At 47.0% G+C, this 17,450-nt stretch overlaps 1 protein-coding gene across 5 annotated transcripts; it reads right to left on the reverse strand.

Moving 5' to 3' along the window:
* Nucleotides 1-5,989: 5,989 nt before the first annotated feature.
* GORAB (golgin, RAB6 interacting) lies at nucleotides 5,990-15,567 on the reverse strand. Of its 5 annotated transcripts, none has more exons than XM_059854693.1 (5): nucleotides 15,447-15,567; nucleotides 13,533-13,890; nucleotides 12,104-12,205; nucleotides 10,240-10,380; nucleotides 5,990-7,695 (listed from the first exon to the last, which is right to left on the reverse strand). In XM_059854693.1, the coding sequence occupies exons 1-5, from the start codon at nucleotides 15,508-15,510 to the stop codon at nucleotides 7,230-7,232; spliced, it is 1,131 nt and encodes a 376-aa protein (XP_059710676.1). In that variant the 5' UTR covers nucleotides 15,511-15,567; the 3' UTR covers nucleotides 5,990-7,229. The 5 variants fall into 5 exon arrangements, with proteins under 5 accessions (XP_059710676.1, XP_059710675.1, XP_059710679.1 ...); XM_059854692.1 differs by having other exon boundaries at nucleotides 13,521-13,890; XM_059854696.1 differs by lacking the exon at nucleotides 15,447-15,567 and having other exon boundaries at nucleotides 13,529-13,667.
* Between the last annotated feature and the right edge of the window lie 1,883 nt (nucleotides 15,568-17,450).

The following is a 17,450-nucleotide window of genomic DNA, read 5'->3' on the forward strand; positions in this document are numbered from 1 at the left end:
CTGCAGAACTGGTTAATGTCAGGGAGACTGATGAACACTCCACAGTAGTTAAGGGATGCAGTGAGATGTCATAGAGAAAAGTCCACTGCTAAATATTTTGATTTGAGGAATGAAGAAAAGAAAACAACTGGCATTTTAGCAGATGGGGAGAAAAGAGATCTGGAAGCAAGGAGAAAATCCTGCAGAGAATGAGGCATGACTTTTTAAAACAGCTGCAGGATGTTCTTCTTGGAGGCTCAGAGAAGCACGTTAGGAAAACCCTGGGATGGACCTGGTTCTCCACGAGCACATCCTCACGCCAAAGAGTTATCATCTTCTTCATGAAGCAAACCACCAAAATGTGGGAGCAGCTGCAGCTCACACAACAGCCAAGCCAGAGACACAACCTCTAGGAGACCATCAGCAACCAGAGTCATCACCTAAACAGCTACAGAACTATTTAGGACGTGATGCCGATTTGGGGTAATGCTCAGAAACCTACTCCAGATGCAAACTGGGAAACTTTGAAGAAAATGATGTCTGAATTGGATTAACCCCTCCTTGGGACAGGGACAGTGTCTGTCTACACTGGAATGGGGAAAGTGACTTAAGCCTGCAAAGGCAGAGCTCTACCCAGCTCATGTGCCCAAGGGGCTCACAGCATGGCTCTGCCAGGAGTTTGTTGCCCAAGCTAACAATCCAAGGGACAGCCACTTTGTGACTCTTAAACACAGCCCACAAACACCTCCAGTGAGGTACCCTTGATGGGCTGAGGGCTCATGACCTCCTAGGACAGTGGCAGTACGAAGGGCTTCCCTCCCACATGGAAAAAGGAAGGGAGCAAAGTAACACAGCTTGCTGAGAAGTGGTTGAAGCAACCATCTGCAGGATACCCAGCTCCTTCCTGTGAAGGAGCCACAACAGCAGGGAGTTGCTGGTACCTGCTGCCTAGGAATGACTCCCAGAGCTCTCCGTCCCTTCACTTCTCCTGGGGATACAGTGGTCCCCGTGGAGGCAGTGGCAAAGAAGGTCAGCTGCCCTTTAGCTACACGGCAGGCAGCTGAAGGGCTCCTGTTTCTGTTGTTGTTGGACTTAGGACTGCAGAGCAGCCACAGCCTCACTCAGTATCCATCACCAGCCAGGCATCATTGCTAAGCTTGTAGTTCATGGAGTGCCTCTGTGCTTTGCTCTACTCCTCCTTTACTGGCTCCATGGAGGAGGAAGCTGTGGAAGTAAAATAACTCAGTGGGGTCTCCTTCAGGACACTTAGGGACTAATGCAGGAGCAACACGAGGTCAGCAATTGTGCATTCAGATCTGCTCCTGCTGTGTCTCCTTGTCTGCAGCTGCTCCATCACAAACCCATCACAGTATTTGAGGGCTTCCAAGGCACAGCAAGTTCAGAGCAATGCCTTCCCAGGCTGAGATTTGGGGCTCAATTTGGTCCTGCATAATCAGGAAACACCAGCAAACCAGAACGAAGACCAATTCCTGCAGATAAAAATGTCAGACAGACATTTGAAGGGTGAGATTCAGCCCTGGCAACATGGACAGGAGAGGATCACATCAGTCATGTTCATGATACATCACCAGCCCTTCCCAACTGCTCGAGTAAAGAAACCTTGTGTGGGAAAGTTAAAAAGGCCCATCACTCAGGGATTTATTTGTGACTTATTTTTCACTTTTATTACCCACAAAGCATTTTTTTGGTGTTGGGTGATTTTGTTTTACTCGGCTCCAGCCCTTGAAAGCTGACTGAGGGAGGGCCATGGCTTCAGCCCGTGCATGGTCTGGGTGAAGTGACTCTGTTCCTTCATTCTGCCACATCCTCCCCAATTCTGAGCAATGTAAGAGACTGAATGGATATTCCCAACACTGCAGCTTTCCCTTGGGATGATTTTTATCCACTTCAATGGCATCACAAATCCTGCAATGGGTTCTTTCATCTCTCAGTGTTTCGTTCTTTGCTGTGAGGAACCTCCAAGCTTTTCTCTTGCTGCCTGCAGAAATGGATCCCAAGGCTCCACCAGAGCACTGGGCTGAACTGGGTACAGAGCAACCTATCCCATCCCAAATTTCCATCAGTCTCCAGAAAACTGCACGTGATAGAGCCAGGGAAAAGGCTCCTGGGAAAGGAGTCATGTGTTCCAGCTCTAGAGCTGCAGCCCCAAATGTGCTTTCCAGTCCCAGATATCACATCCCTGCTGCTGCTGGACTTTCTGCACTCCTGTCACCACCCACCGCTGCCTATTCAATAGGACACCCTTCCCAGCCCCTGAAGGATAGTGTGGCTTGGAGTGCTGAGACTGTTGAATCCCTGCCACTTGTAAGAGGAATTTTACTTTCTTGCCTAAGAGCAATTTCTCCCAGTTCTCCCCTCCTGTACTCGTGTGCCAGGTGTGAAAACCAGTTCAGACATCAAAACCCACTGCTCAGCACTGGCAGCATGGAAAAATAAAATCACTGGCTGATCAGCCAAACATGCAGGTGGGAGTGGTAAGGGCAGAGGCAGGAGAGACAAGGTACTAAACCTGCCCAATGCTCCCAAGTGCCTCGTTAGACTGATTTATGTTTAGCTAATTGAGAAAATGACCCTAACTACACAATCCAGGCCCTAATTCAGAAAGGCCCAGGCTTTTTAGCGTCTCTACCTGAGCCTTAAGATGCATGATTTAAACCCTGTAACTAACAGGCTGCCAAAGGCAGGGATTTGAGGGATCTGATGTCCTATCATGCCAAGGGGGTGAGGCTTGGCTCACTTCTCTTGTTACTTGGTCTTTCCCCACTGACGTCCGAGTTCTCTGCTGGGACATAAATCAGGGAAACCATGAAGGAAACCAGTCTTGTGCCCCATCAAAGCAGCCAACACTGGCTTTAATGGGACCATGCAGACCAGCCTAAATAGGGCACTTAACAAGCATGTGGTTTCTATAATACCAGCCCACGTCCCTGCACCCTCTTTGCACCGCCACTGGCAAAACCCTTTGTCCATTACATGCCACACCTGCTGCTATCCATGGAATTAGGAAAGGGATTGTGATATAACACCATATAAATGCTGAACACAGGATTTCTGGGATGGATCGGGCCTGAAGAAAAATGTTAGCTCTCTCTCAGCAACTGCATGAAGCCTTATACACAGCTATGTGTATAAAGGCATGTGCAGGAGAGGAGCACAGGTACCCAAGACACTGTTACACAGAAGCCCACTCAGGGACCAGGCTCGGCCCAGGACATGCAGGTGCTCCAAGATCCCACATAAGCTGCATCTGGTGAAGTTCCAGGCCTCAGGTGTGGGTGTTTAATCCAAACTTGAACCTTGACAAAGGGAGTTAGGAGCAGTAAGCCTTGAGGTCCCATTATTCTAAGCAGAAAATACAGACTAGACAAGGAAAGAAGGGAGGAAAGAAGGCAGGGAGGAAGGAAGGAAGTGGCGGAAGGAAGGAAGGAAGGAAGGAAGTGGCGGAAGGAAGGAAGGAAGTGGCGGAAGGAAGGGGCGGAAGGAAGTGGCGGAAGGAAGGAAGGAAGGAAGGAAGGAAGGAAGGAAGGAAGGAAGGAAGGAAGGAAGGAAGGAAGGAAGGAAGGAAGGAAGGAAGGAAGGAAGGAAGGAAGGAAGGAAGGAAGGAAGGAAGGAAGGAAGGAAGGAAGGAAGGAAGGAAGGAAGGAAGGAAGGAATTCAACAGTGCTCTGTGCCCCTTTCTTGGGCTCCAGAACTTCCCCAGAGGTTAAACTGCCAAGAGCACCCCTCTCTAGCATGTTCCTAATGCAGCTGATAGGTAACACAGTACCCCCAACCACTAGGCCAGTCTCCACATTTCTCTCTTTACTAGTTTCTCCTCATTCAGTTCAGATGGGATCCAGGCCCAAAGGAAAGACTCCACTGCATCACAGGAGTTATCAGGAAGAAGAATGGCTGATGGAGAACCTGAGTCCCTCCCCAGAAAGCTCCCCTATGCTCAAACCTCTTGAGAGCCCAGCTTCATCTGGCTGGACACACAATCAGATTGGGGGTTGTCCAAGTGTTTTACACCATGCTCTGCACATCCATGGGAAGCCCAGGCTGAGTCATGACCATCTGTGCTCATTTAAACATTTCTTGACAGAGGAGGGAGTGCTAATCCTGACATCCTGGCCAAAATGCAACACGCATAATTATACTGTGCTTTGTAACTTTCTCAGTCGTGTACATTGGTGTTTTCCAGTTCTTCCCATAACGGTATTGTGGCGATCCAATACAGGAATGGCCACGTTGCCAGAGGAGAGTCCCCTGTGCCAAGCCCTGAAGTGTTACTGTCAGACATCACACATCTCCATTTTCCCTCCCATGACTGTTCAACCCCAGCCCACTTCACACTCAAGACATTTACCTCTACCTGTGCAAGAGGTGCTCATGAAAAATCTGCCCACTCATTCCTGGGCTGTGCTGAGCTTTGCACTCTTCTGAAGAGACACAAAAGTGGACAGCACACCGGCCCTTAGTGCACACCTGGGGCAGCAGGACAAACATTCTAACATCAGCTACTACAATGGTAGAAATGGATTTGCTTGAAGAGCCTCAATTCCAACAGTTCTTTTTCCTTCAAGGAGAAACAAGAAAAAAAACCCAAGCCTTTTGTTGCACCAAAATCATCTCCTGGCATTTCTGACCAGCACACATGTTGTTACAATTAAGACTGGACTCCTTGGCTCCGGCACAGGGGGAATTTTAAACCGGCACACTGGCACCCATCAAAACATTTGTGAACTTCCAAAGTGGAACTGACACCATGGTAGTGGTTTATATCACACGTCAGAGAAAGGCTTCACAGCTGAGATCAAACAAATTAACTCTTCAGCTCCCTGTCCAGCAAGAGCAGCCTGATGCTGGGCTGCTATTGTTACTCCATGGGGCTATTTCACGTGGTTTCCAGCCAGTCCACTTCACTTTGCAGGCTCAGAAGTTAAAGAGAACTGGCCACAACTTCAACAACAGACTTGTAAGAGAACAGCAACTGCTGATTTTAACAGCATCTTCCCTCTCAGGCAGAAACAGCACCAGCACTATCGCAATGGTACACAAGAATGTTTCAGCCTTTAAACAGTTTTGTTACATATAAACTTATTCCCTTTTAGGAAACTCGTAACCTTAAGCAGTTGTCAAACAATCTTTGGACTTGGAATTTTTTGGAACACCATTTTCAGAGTTTGAACAATAATCTTACCTGTGGCCACAAGGTGTAGAAATATTCTGACCCCATTTTAGCCTACCAGAGAACCATAAATTATATGCAAAATGTTGTCTGTGTGATTTCTGTAAATACCATCTGCAATTCAACTCTTCTGTCAGAAGCTCTTCTGTGTGTCCCCAACGAGCTGAACACAACTGTAATGAGGAACAGACCTATCCTCTAGGCCTTTGAATCTCTTGAGGAACAACTGGGGACAGCTGCAGAGGCTGGGAACAGGAATGGTACAATTAAATTATTGCTGCATTTACTGGTATCCCATTCTGAAAACCATCAGCAGGTCTCAAGGTGTCCTGCAACAGCAGACACAGCAAAGGAAGTCACGCAGGATTTTCTCACAATACCATCAAATCTTCTGCTTTTAGGTCAGGTTTTCCAGCAAAATAACAGGGAATGCAGTGTACCAGCAACAGAGCAATGCTTCATATGTATTTCTAATACTATTTTGGAGTTAGACTCTAACTGCAATTAGCCCAAATTATGAGTGGCTGCTCTAGGAGACATATTTATCCCACTTTCTCCTGTGTATGGAAGGCACCAAGAGAGATTTTCCACTGTTGCCTTGAGCCAGTTAGTTGAAAAGATTCCTGCCAAGCTGTATCCTGCCATGTCTTTACTTCATGCATTTCCATATTTTGGAACAGCCTTATTTGAGGTTTTATTTTCACCCAGCGGAAAGCTGCCAAAGGACGTATCTGATTCTACCATTTATCATCTCCTGTGGAAAAACAGGCTTGGATCCCTGTATTAGTCTCAGATATCACAACTGAAAGTAAACACACTGTGTACAAGATGCACTGATTTATTAATAGAATGAAATTGAAATGTAGTGACATGTTTTTCCACTGTTCTAGCCATGGAGACAATCACTGTCCCATTTATAGACTCGGTGGCGTCATTCAGCAACTCATTCATAAAATCACACCCATCACGGCCAGGTCAGGTATTCCAGGAACCATTCCCACACTTCCCTGGTACCAAGAGGTTAACTGTGAGTGCAGAGTTTGCAGCTGCAATCAGTCTGTGGGAGATTTTTCCTATGTTCTCTTTTAATTCCTGAGGCTTTCTCCACCTGGAATAGCTTTTTAAAGCCTTTCAACAGCAATAGAGCAAATCAGTTGAACTTCTTTGGAAGACTAACCTGCTCTTCAGGCAGGAAAATGCATTAAATGTTCTACAAAAATAGGCTTATTTCCAATATACTGTGGGAATTATTCATTACAAAATTAATTATTGGCTAATTATTGGCACTTTGAGGCAACTACAACAGAGAAAATCTCTTCAATGGAACAGCTTTAAATGTAACACCCTCTCTTTTGTGTGTTGCTACTTCTACATTCTGCAAGGTCTTAAACTGTAACCCATCCTTTTTGTTAAGCTCTAGCAGCAGTGATTTCATAGCTAATAGTGTTATCAATGTACAGCTCCATGATTCAGCACTGTCTGAAAGGAAGTGATAAATAAGAGGTATTACAACTGACATTACAGTTTGCCTCAATATGCAAATTTCCCTTAAATCAGGAAAATGTAACCTCTAGGAAGGCAATTAATGTAAGCACTTGGGTTTGACAGCAGGAGAAACTGTTGGAAACTAATCCCTTATGGATACAAAGGAAGACAAACATCCTACTGCAGTTGTCAGAATGTGTTCTGAAGCAGACCCAGGTTTCTCCTGTAGGTATCTTTCTCTTGCACACTGCTCAGAACAGGCATCCTTGAGTATCAAAAAGCTGAAAACCTTTGGACAAACCCTACTGTTCACTTCCAAGCGTCCTGTTTCAGGAAGGTACAAAAGCCCATGAAGAGCTGGGCAGCAGAACATGAACGTACACCAGAGTGATGACAGATGATGAACCCCAAATGCGTCTTGTGGAAAGAAAAGAGCCATTAAAATTTGGAAACAATAAAAAGGAAAAGAGAAATGAAGTGCATATTACTGGCACTGCTGAAGCCCAGATACAACATACAGCCACAAGCCTGCACAGAGTACCTCATCCATAACCACTGGCTTATCTGCATCCAGCAGTCATGTGGCAGAACAAGCTGGGGAGCTTCCTGAAGTCACATTTACTGCCTGGGTTTGGCTGTCCACGTTGGAGAGGGATTTGGTCCTGGGGTTTTGAGACTGTTCAGAAACTGCAGGAGAAGCAGCAGCAGCACGGTCAGCCTGCTGGCTCTCCTGCCCCACACCAGTGGGAGCAGGGTTCTCCTGGGCTGTCGCAGCATGGCTCTGAGCCTGGCTGGATTGTCTCCCTGCTTCTGCCTCCTGCTGCTGCAGCATCTGTTCCACCTCGATCTCGAGCTCCAGATTTTCCTCATCTGCCTCCACGTCCAGCTGCTGCATTAACTCCTGCAGCTTCCTGGCCTTGCGGAGCTCGTTCTGCTGGATGATGGTGCACAGGTGCTCTGTCAGGTGCTCCTTGATCTCTGTCTTGTGCTGCAGGTCCAGCTTGGCTGCCACGTACTCGGACTCGGCCTTGTCGTAGCGCTTCCTGCAAAACCAGCAGTAGCATTTCTGGAGGGTTAATTCTCACTGCACCTCACACTCTGACACAGGCACAGGTACTTTAAGACGACCTGGAAAGCAACATGCTCTGCAATGCATTGTGCCAGCTGTTTGTGACAGGCTGCCACATGAGCAAGAGGGAAGAAAATAAGAGTGAATTGATCGAAATTACTCTAGACACTGGGGGCTCTGCTGTTGTGTACTCCAAGAGTTAACTTGCTCAGATTGCATCTCAAACACTCATTTTTACTGCCTGTTTGAAGAGATGCATCACTGGCAGCAGAAAGAACCCATCAGAAATGGCAATGTTTTCACACTTCTAATGAACACCCACTCGGTGAACTGAAACACCACAAGAGCGGTCGGGTGTTTTTCTAACCCAACCACCCCCCCACAGACACAGATGCTCCATGGAGCACGTTGACATTTGGATCATGTGCTTTTCTGGCCACCCATATCCATGTTCAGAAAATCAGGGGCAGCACAGACTGACACAGCACGTGACATCAACACAGATGTAGAATTTTATTGCAAGCATCCATCCCGACACTCACCTCCTGCCAATTTGCACTTCCTGTCATGACAAATACAGCAAAAAGGGAATATCTGAAGTATTTATTGAGTTAACAGACAGAGAATATCTAGCACTTTAATGGCTGGTGTCCACATTAATGATGCATCTTTCACTACATCAGTGAACCTGTGTATTAATTCTAAATAAACGACAGATGCAATTTTGCTCATCCAGGAAGGGAACACTCAAAGGCTTTTGCAGCCTGACTACAGAGCACTCATAAAACTAGTATTAGTAAGGTGGTTGAATAAAGAATCCAGCTCTTGTATAAAACCAGATTCCAGTATCTGCTTAAACAAAGCAACAGAAAGATGGGAGAGGTCCTTTGCTTAGTGAAAGAGAAGTAAATAACACATAGAAAAATCATCCAAAGTATCTTCTTTTATATAATAACCATATGACTTTTACCCAGCTGTAAAGGCTATGTCTGCAGTGGGCAGAAGATGCCCACTTATGTTTCCCCCTCAAGAAAGTCAAGATTTCTCTGGGTCAGATACCTGAAGTGGCAAAACCAATGCTATGCTGGAAACATCTGCACAGCTAAACCTTTGGGCTGAATTCTCACCTATCAGTCACACTGTATTTATAAAAATTCCATTCCACAGCAATTGTCAAATGTTGCTAACTAGGTATGTGCTCAGGACTATTTAATATTGCACTTTTTAACACACTGAAATGCTCTGTGTTTTAGCCCTAAAACAAAAGGCCTAAAATAATAAGAAACTGCTTTAAAAGACTCCACTTAAAAGTAAATTGGCTTTAGCTCATAAGAACTACAACACTGAAAGTATCTACCCCACATTGCCAAATCCCTCCCTCAAGAAAACACTTACTAAATTAATGAAAGTCATTAAGATTTTGGTGAAGTTTACCCATTTGTCCCACTAGCATCTCCTTTTGCTATTGTCTTTAATTAAAAACTGCTTTCCCAATGTCAAGAGCTGCTTGTTCTCTTTAGCCAGCAAGCATTTCAAATAGATACATTATTACAAATAGAAGAAGGGTAAGAAGATTTCAGGAGCATTTAATGTTTTTAGAAACCAGATGAAACCTAAATCCATTTAAATGTTTTTCCTCTTGAGGACATGAAATTCTGGGTTCACATGCAATCAGCTACGCTAACTACAGTTAATCTTAGACATTTCAAATGATAATTACACCAAAAAGATCTTAATTATTTTAGCTACCACTGCTATTTTTTTCAAGACTAATTACCAGCTTTATTGGCCTGTGGTCAGAATGGTATGGCAGAAGTCAGAAGGAGAAATGAGCATTTTACAGATGGAATGGTGAACCAAAAACCGCGAGTGAACATTTCTGCTTTATGAACCGGCTGCACAAACATGCTGCTGTTTATCTACTGATGTTGTGGTTTACCCACAGCTAATGGGGTGCTCCTATTCATTTCTTGCCTTTAAGGAACTCATCACACCCACAGTGATTAAAGGCACATTGTGAAGGGTTAAAAGCTTCCCTCTTCCTTCAATTTTTGGTCCTACTTGCAAAAATGCTTCACCAGGATTATATGTTTTAAGCTTAATTGGTCCCATTGATTCCAGCAGGACCAGAGCTGTCATGAAAAAGCAAATTTCCCTGAACAGGATTTTCATTTCAGGACTTCTTGAGAAAAACCTCTTTCCCCCTGAGACAAAATAAACAACCTTGAAACAATAAAGGAGAGCTTATGGACAACTGCACACTTAAAGCAGGACCTATGTCTTGTGACAGCAATCTCCAGTCAGAAAACCTGCTTCAGTTCCCAGATTCCAAAGGGAAAAATTAGGAAATAAAAAGCATACTTTTACTTCCAGATCTGAAAGCCCCCCAGACTGTGACCGCTTCAGCTACACGTTATTACAGTGACAGGAGTCATTAGTGCTCCAGGGAGAGGAAACAGCATTTTCCCCTCCCCTTAGGCAGGGCTGCTGCCTGTTCCCCCTGGCTGGGTGCACTTACCGAGCATAGGAGTAGTCCAGGCTGGCCTGGTCGATGCGGTTCCGCAGGATGCCGATGTCAGCAGACACCATGTCATCCAGAGCCTGCAGCTCCTTCTGAATCCTCTTCAGCTTCACTGTTTCGGCTTGGGTTCTTTTGGATCTGCAAAAGGAAGATGATTTTTTTGTTGTTGTTGTTTTAATTTCCTTCTCAAGCCTCTCTTCTTGGCATACTGGGCCCCACTTCACTTGCAGAGCAACTGACCTCTGTAGGACCTATTCAGAAGGTTTCTCCTTTATGGTGTAGGGCTTTTGATCTTTTTTAGCATCCACAGGGATCTAAAATCCCTGCTATTAAAGGACTAGGGCAAAATTATGTAATGACTATAATCAAAGTGCCTAAAATGGATTGTGTTTCTTCACTGTGGAAACACACAAGAAGCTGCTGTATCTAAGTAGTTCTCAGTGTAAGGAAACAGGAAATGGCTTGGGGGGAAGTGAGAGGGGGAAGGGATTTTAGTCCTGCAAATATCCCCTTTCAAAGGAGCCCAGTTAGTAGGGGCCAAAATGTCACCTAACCTAAGTTTGATTTCCATTTTGTAAAATTATTCCCAAAAGGTCCAGCCAAATCCCAATGAAGTGAATGGAAAGTTTTACATTAAACACAAAGGATTTCAATCAAGCCTTGTAACCTTTTTCAACTGGGCCATTCATTCCTAAGTCCTGAAAACGAAATGTTACTAAGGGCAACCAAGCTTTGATGGATTTCACTCCCAAGGCAAGCCAAGTGACTTCCCACAAGCTTTTGCACCACGTCACTTTGCCATCATTCATCACCACCAGCAAAATGGTGCTTCTCAGCCACTGCTTTACACCCAAGGCAGGTCCCTGAAAGCAAGACTGGGTGTGCAGGCAGTGCCAGCATCTCTCAATTGACCAGATGATGCAGGTGGAGGGAAACAGACACCCTGTGGTATTGCTGGGAGCCTGAGGAAGGCCCCTGAGTGACAGATGTAACTCCTCAGCTGTCACCTTATGAGTCTTGTCTCCCCTCAGGCTTTGTTTCCAGGAGAAAGAACCAAACCTGGTGGCCACATCCATGTTTGACGCCCTACAGTGACTCAGAATGAAGGTGCTTGTGTTTTATCTCTGCCTGGCAAAGGAAAATGAAATTTTCAGGACTTTAGCACAGTACAGGCTGTGTTCACCGGTGCTACCCAAGGGCTCTGATGGGCAGAACATAACACATGCCTGGGAGAGCACTGCAAGCCTGAAAACTTCACATCACTGTCCCTGAACCAGTGTTATCAGATGTTCCAACATCCTTCCCTACAAACTTTGCCTTTCCTGGAGTCTTAAACTACCTCAGTGCCAGAAAGCTCTTGCCCTGAAGAGCAAAAGCTAACAACTGTGAGAATATGTGCCATTTTATAATTTCTAGTCACCCAGTGGCAAAACAGCACCTTCCTAAAGCTGGTCATCTCCTCTTTTTAGCATTTTCACACACTAATGTGCCAAAAGTCCAAACAGAAATAGCTTCTTATCACAGGTTACAAACCAAATAAGCTCCCCTTACATCCAGCAAAAACAGATCAGGACCAGAACATGGACAAGCATCTGAGCACCCCAACCTTCCAAACATGACCTCACTAACAAATTTAAGGACTTCAGCTAATCTTCCAGTTGTGTAATCATCTGTGCACAGAGCTGCAGCTTGGGAAGTGTGAAAAGCTTAGTCACAACTTCTTAACCAGCACTTGTCATCCAAGGGAAACGTCCATCACAGCTGCTCACAGAGCACAGAGAAGAGGAAAAAGTGAAATTCAATTCAAGATATGAAACTGGTTGCAGATGAAGAGTCAGCCCTTGCCCAGGCTCAGCCCCACCTCTCAGCAATGGCTCTGGCCAGGAGTGCCTTCTTGCGTTTATTCTTCTCTTCTATCAGCCGCTGCTCCTGCTGGAGGATTTCCCATCGGGATTTCTCCTGCCTGCTCGTTGACAAGAACATCAAAATTAACAGAAAGTTCATTTCTCTCCCTGCTGCCCACATTGCAACACAAATATTCACCATCATATATTCTGGAGCAAGCTCTTTAAAAAGTTGAAGGAACAATAAACAGGTTTTGGTTCTCAGGAAAGAAGAATCATCTGCAAGAAGCCATTCAGACCAATAAACCATTTCCAGATGAAATCTGCTGATCGGAACTAAAATCTGCAGAACCAAATATGCTGCATGGAGCACTTTTTCAGATTTTTTCATGTAAAGGATGTGCTTCCCTACCAGGTAGAAGCAGTTTCAAGTTTCTTACTGGCTGCTGTCACAATCTGTTCAGTCTGCCAACACAGCCTCTTTCTGGAAATGTTTTTTCCCATAAAACAGATTCTTTCCCAGGTCTGCTTTACAGTACAGCTCCCAAATAATTAAATGGATACAAATGAAAGGTCAGTATGAGTTCTAATGGAAACAAGCAGCAAGGAAGAACAAGAATTTGCTTTTGCCACCAGTTAAAGACTGATACAGATTCCATTTCCTAGACTACCATCCCAAAGGATGGAAGGCCAGGTGTCAGTGAGAGGGCACAACTTGTGGCAGGATTTAGGAGAAACAAAGAACTGTTTGCTGCTTTCCACCCCACTATGTTCTTCATGCCTTCACCCAAGGAGCCCAAACTTAAAAACACCCGAATAACTCAGCTACTAACAAACACTTCTGCTCTTCTCTTCAGACTTGTCCTCATCAGCTTATTCCTAAAACCTCACATACAGAAATACTTTTAGTAAGATTTAAATTCAAGCATCCAGGCTGAGAAGAATCCAGCAGATTCAGGAGGTGACTGTTGCATCTAAATGCCATTTGCTTTCACCAGTGTGAAAAAATTCTCAGCAAAGCTCCAGCTGTTTTCTCCCCAGACAAGCAGTGCCTGTGTGTTTCCCACCACAAAAATGAGATGAATAGCCAGTCCTACTGGTGAGCTGCACCCACAGGAGCAATCTGAGTTCTCAAAGTGCTGCTGCCCTGGTGCAGGGAGTGCAGGCAGGTGATCCCAGCCCGGAGCTGGGCAGGGGAATCACAGGCAGCACAACTAGCAGCCTCTCAAGGCCCATCTCTGCAAAACAGAACCTCCTGAATCCTTCTGTGTTTGGAATTTCAGAGAAGCCACTGGTGCTTCTCCACACAGATGCTGCCTCATAGAAAACGGAATTATTTGATCTCACAGAGCTTCCTATCAGACACACAAAAGTTGACTTCACAACCAAAGAACGAATCAACAGAGAACAACAAACCCCACCCCTTGATTTTACCGACTTACTAACAATTCCACTTTCTTTCTCTCCACTTGGCTGTTGGCCTTTGCAGGGCGGGGCTGGGCACTGTCCCTGCCATTACAAGACTCTGCCGCTGCCACTCCCTCCTGCTGCTCTCGGCTGTCCCTCTGCCTCTCATCCCCAGGCGCTGGCCCGGGCTGCTGGGGGTCACAAGGTTTGCCTTGTGGAGCAGAAAGCAGCTGCTCTGGAGTGACAGAGGCTGCTCCTCCCTGCAGCCCCAGCCTCTGGCTTTGCTGCTGGAGGGCTTTTTCCCGCTGCAATTGCTTCCGAGTCTTGGGCACAGCCTGGGGGCGAGGCTGCTGCTGCTGCTGCGGCGGCGGCGGCGGCGGTGAGGGCTCGTACAGATCTGTCAGTGCAGAAACGGGGTTAAAAAACAAATCTCAGTATTGTCAAAAAAGCCAGTCACTTGTTTTTAACATTTTCAAAGTTTAATAGTAATAAAATGGTTATAAAAATGGCAATATAATTAGAGTAATACAAATTTGGACAATTAGGATTTAGGGCAATATGAGACAATAAAAACAAAGAGTTACAGACAGGCCGGGTACCTCTTTCCGGGCAAAATAAGCCCGAAAAAGGACCCACGTTAGCAGAGGATTAACCCTTAAAAGCAACAGCCTGTTGCATATTCATACTCCTCATACATGATGCATCAATTCCATTCAAACACAGGATTCTGTCTGGTCATCACCAACTTCTTCCTCATAATCCTAATGGTGTCATCCTGTCTGAGCAAGGTGGGAAGAAGTTCATTTCTTCTGATAATGGAGCCATAAATTCTCTTTCTCTGAAAGGTTTAGGTGTCCTGTGGCTGCTATCTCAGTGCGAGTCCTTTCTTTAGAAAAAAAGTATCCTCCATAGCATAGTTTCTATTTTAACATTTTATTATAACCTAAAACTATATTTAACACACTACTTAAGAGAATTAATACAGCATCACTTTCTAACATAACACATATAATATTCATTTTAATATTTGTGAAAAGCCAATCATAAAATACACATTTTTTCACAATATCAAAGACAGGCTCTGCCAGAGCTGTTCTGGGCAAGCAAAAACCAAAATAAGGAAAACACGAGGCAGGCTGTCAGGGGAAGGCAATGGGGGGGGTAACCTCAGGAAGCTGGGAATGTTTTGTTAGCCTAAGATTCAGGAATTTTCAATGATATTGGTATCCCTAAGTGAGGAAAGGGAGGAGTAAGGGGCCTGGCCTAAAAGAGAAACCATAGGTGCGAGTGAAGTGACTCCTGGGATAACCATGATGAGGCAGATCTAGGGCTAAGGAAGGGTCCCTGCCAGCCTAGCGGGCAAACTGAGGTTGTAAAGTGCAGAACGGGGTAGAACGAGGTGACACGCAGGTAAAGAGGAGCCTGGGAACACGAGGGGGGCGTTGGGCAGAGATCTGGGTGCGGGACAGGGGGCTGGAGAGCCCGGGATTTTGGGGATTTTGTTGGAGAAGCTGCGGGTGGAGAGAGGGGCTGCATGAGGGGAGCAGGGAGAGACGGGGCTGGATGGGAGGCACCGAGGGGCTGCCGGGGACAGGGCAGGTGTTTGATGTGGGGATGGACCGGGAAGGGATAGAGGTGTAGATGGAGGAGCAGAGGGGAGGGAGAGAGGTGTGGGTGGAAGGGCTGAGAGGAAGGACAGAGATGCGGCTGGAGGGGCTGAGGGGAAGCACAGAGGTGTGGCTGGAGGGGCTGAGGGGAAGCACAGAGGTGTGGCTGGAGGGGCTGAGGGGAAGCACAGAGGTGTGGCTGGAGAAGTTGCGGAGATGGGGCGATGGGAGGCAGATGCAGCTGCGAGGGCTAACAGGGTGCCGAGACCCAGGCTCTTCCTCCGCGCCGCTCCGGACCCCACTGTCCCCCAGTCCCCGGGCGCTCCCGGCGCGGTGCGGTCCGTACCTGGGCGCTGCCCCCGCAGCCGCCGCAGCTCCTCCTGCGAGAAGCCGGCCCAGGCCTCGGCCATGGCGCTCCCTCCTCCTCCTCCCGGCGCCGCGCAGGCCCCGCGGCTGCCCCGGCACCGCCGCGCCGCCGCCGCAGGCGAACGCCGCGGACAGCCCGGCCGGGGGCCTCGCGGCGCCGCGGCGACGGGGCGGGGCGGGCAAGATGGCGGCCTGAGGTGGGCGGGGGGGGGGAGGGAGAGATAGAGGGGGGATGGAGGTTGCCCGTGCTGTGGGAAAAGCTGCCGTAATGGGCACGTCCTCGCGGCTCCTGAAAACCTAGTGCTGTAAAGAATCACAGAGTCAATTAGGTTGGAAAATATTTCTGAGCTCATCGAGTCCAGTCTGTGAGAGAGCAGGGCTCAGTGGGTCCCGGCTAATGCGGCTGAAATGGAGAGGGGATGTTGCTCCCGGAAAAAGCGAAAAAACTTCAAGGAACATCACCCGTACCCCCATGCAATTTCGTAATTAAGTAGTTGTAAGCAGTTGAAAGCCTGCTCCAGCGTGTCTACTAAGTTACAGTGAGAGGAATTCACCACCCTCACAGGGAAGAACTTCCTAATATCTAAACTCAGTCTCTCTTCTTTTAGTTTAAAACCGTTCCCTCTTGTCCCATCACAGTCTGCCCATTTAAAAAAGTCACTCTCCTTCTTTTTCTATAAGCACTGGGAGGCCATCGGGGAAAAATATAATTTTGCCCATACTGGTGTTTTTTAAGATCTTGAGAGGAATATCGGATTTGCCTTTCCAAACAAGGTGTGGTAGATAAAACCAGCACTGGGAGATAAACAATGGGAAGGATTCCACTGATTGATGAATGGAAAAAGAAATTAGCTTTTACAAATAAACTCTAGGATTTACAAATAAACTCTAGGGAGCACAAAGGCACCAGCCCACGAGCCCCTGGCTTAGCTGCAGCAGCCCAGGGGCCTGGAGGCTTAAACAACCCATAATGGGCAGTAAAAGGGGGATGTTTCCAGCTCCACATCCCTGCTCAGCTCCAGTCTGGGAGGGATTAGTCCAGCTCCCAAGCACTGCTGCCTCCCTGAGCAAATCCACGGCTCCACGGCCGTGCAGGACTCCGCGATTTCCCAGCAGCTCCCATGACTAACGCGTCCCATCAACACTGCTCTGAGGGGGATGCTCCCTGAGCTGGCTGTAAAATGCTTTTGAGGGGATTTGAGTGCCTTGCCCAGAGCCTGCAAGACTTCTCTGGCAGTCAGAAGCGTAAGACAGAAAATGCCAGGACATGATGGCTGGACCTTAGAAGCCCATCTCTTCTGCCTTCGGACCTCTGCTTATCTCTCTGTAAGACTATAGATCACTTTCCTTTATTTCCAAAACCCCTGTAACCTATATAAAGAGCTGCTTTTGCCCAGCTCAGAAGAGCTGTCACTGTCAGCTGTCACCTTCACAGAAGAATCAATAAAGACGCTCCTGTGGGACCCCACATAGCCTTCTCCTCTCTCTCCCTGTATCTGCCTGCCTAGGCACCTAAGAGCTGAAACCACAATGAGCTGATCATCACTAAAGAGCTGCTATCACTTAAGCTTGCTAAGGTTGCCTGTGGCTAGGGATTGCTTGGGAACTAGGACATGCTGTGCCGAGCAGGTCAGAGCGATCTGGACCCCGTTGCAGCCTGCTGGGGACACCCAGAACCCAGCAAAGGCCGCATTATTGGGGGAACACGAGTGCCACCATTTCTCACCTGCAGCTTAGCCTCGTGTAAGACGGTCTGAAGTTTCCTTCATTTGCCTCACGATCGTCCCAAGGACCCTGAAGGGCCCTGACAGGAGCTCTGGCCTGGCTGAGGTGGATGTTTTTGGATGTTTTGCCAAGTGATTGTTTGCAGGTGTGCTCGCTCTGCCTTTGCAGAACACTGCTTCCAACAGGCTCTGACAAGCGGTGGCTTGTCCTTGCACGCCTGCACCTGCCTCACAGACCAAGGGGTCTCAACACAATGGCC

The sequence above is a fragment of the Haemorhous mexicanus genome, chromosome 9 (assembly GCF_027477595.1).
Source record: "Haemorhous mexicanus isolate bHaeMex1 chromosome 9, bHaeMex1.pri, whole genome shotgun sequence".
Lineage (NCBI taxonomy): Eukaryota > Metazoa > Chordata > Aves > Passeriformes > Fringillidae > Haemorhous > Haemorhous mexicanus.

Coding starts and splice junctions, on each gene's coding strand:
- GORAB (XM_059854692.1), bottom strand. CDS start 15,510: ATGGCCGAGGCCTGGGCCGGCTTCTCGCAGGAGGAGCTGCGGCGGCTG. Junction 12,206..13,520: donor GTGGAATTGTTAGTAAGTCG/GTAAAATCAAGG, acceptor GTCAACGAGCAG/GCAGGAGAAATCCCGATGGG. Junction 10,381..12,103: donor GCCAGAGCCATTGCTGAGAG/GTGGGGCTGAGC, acceptor TTCCTTTTGCAG/ATCCAAAAGAACCCAAGCCG.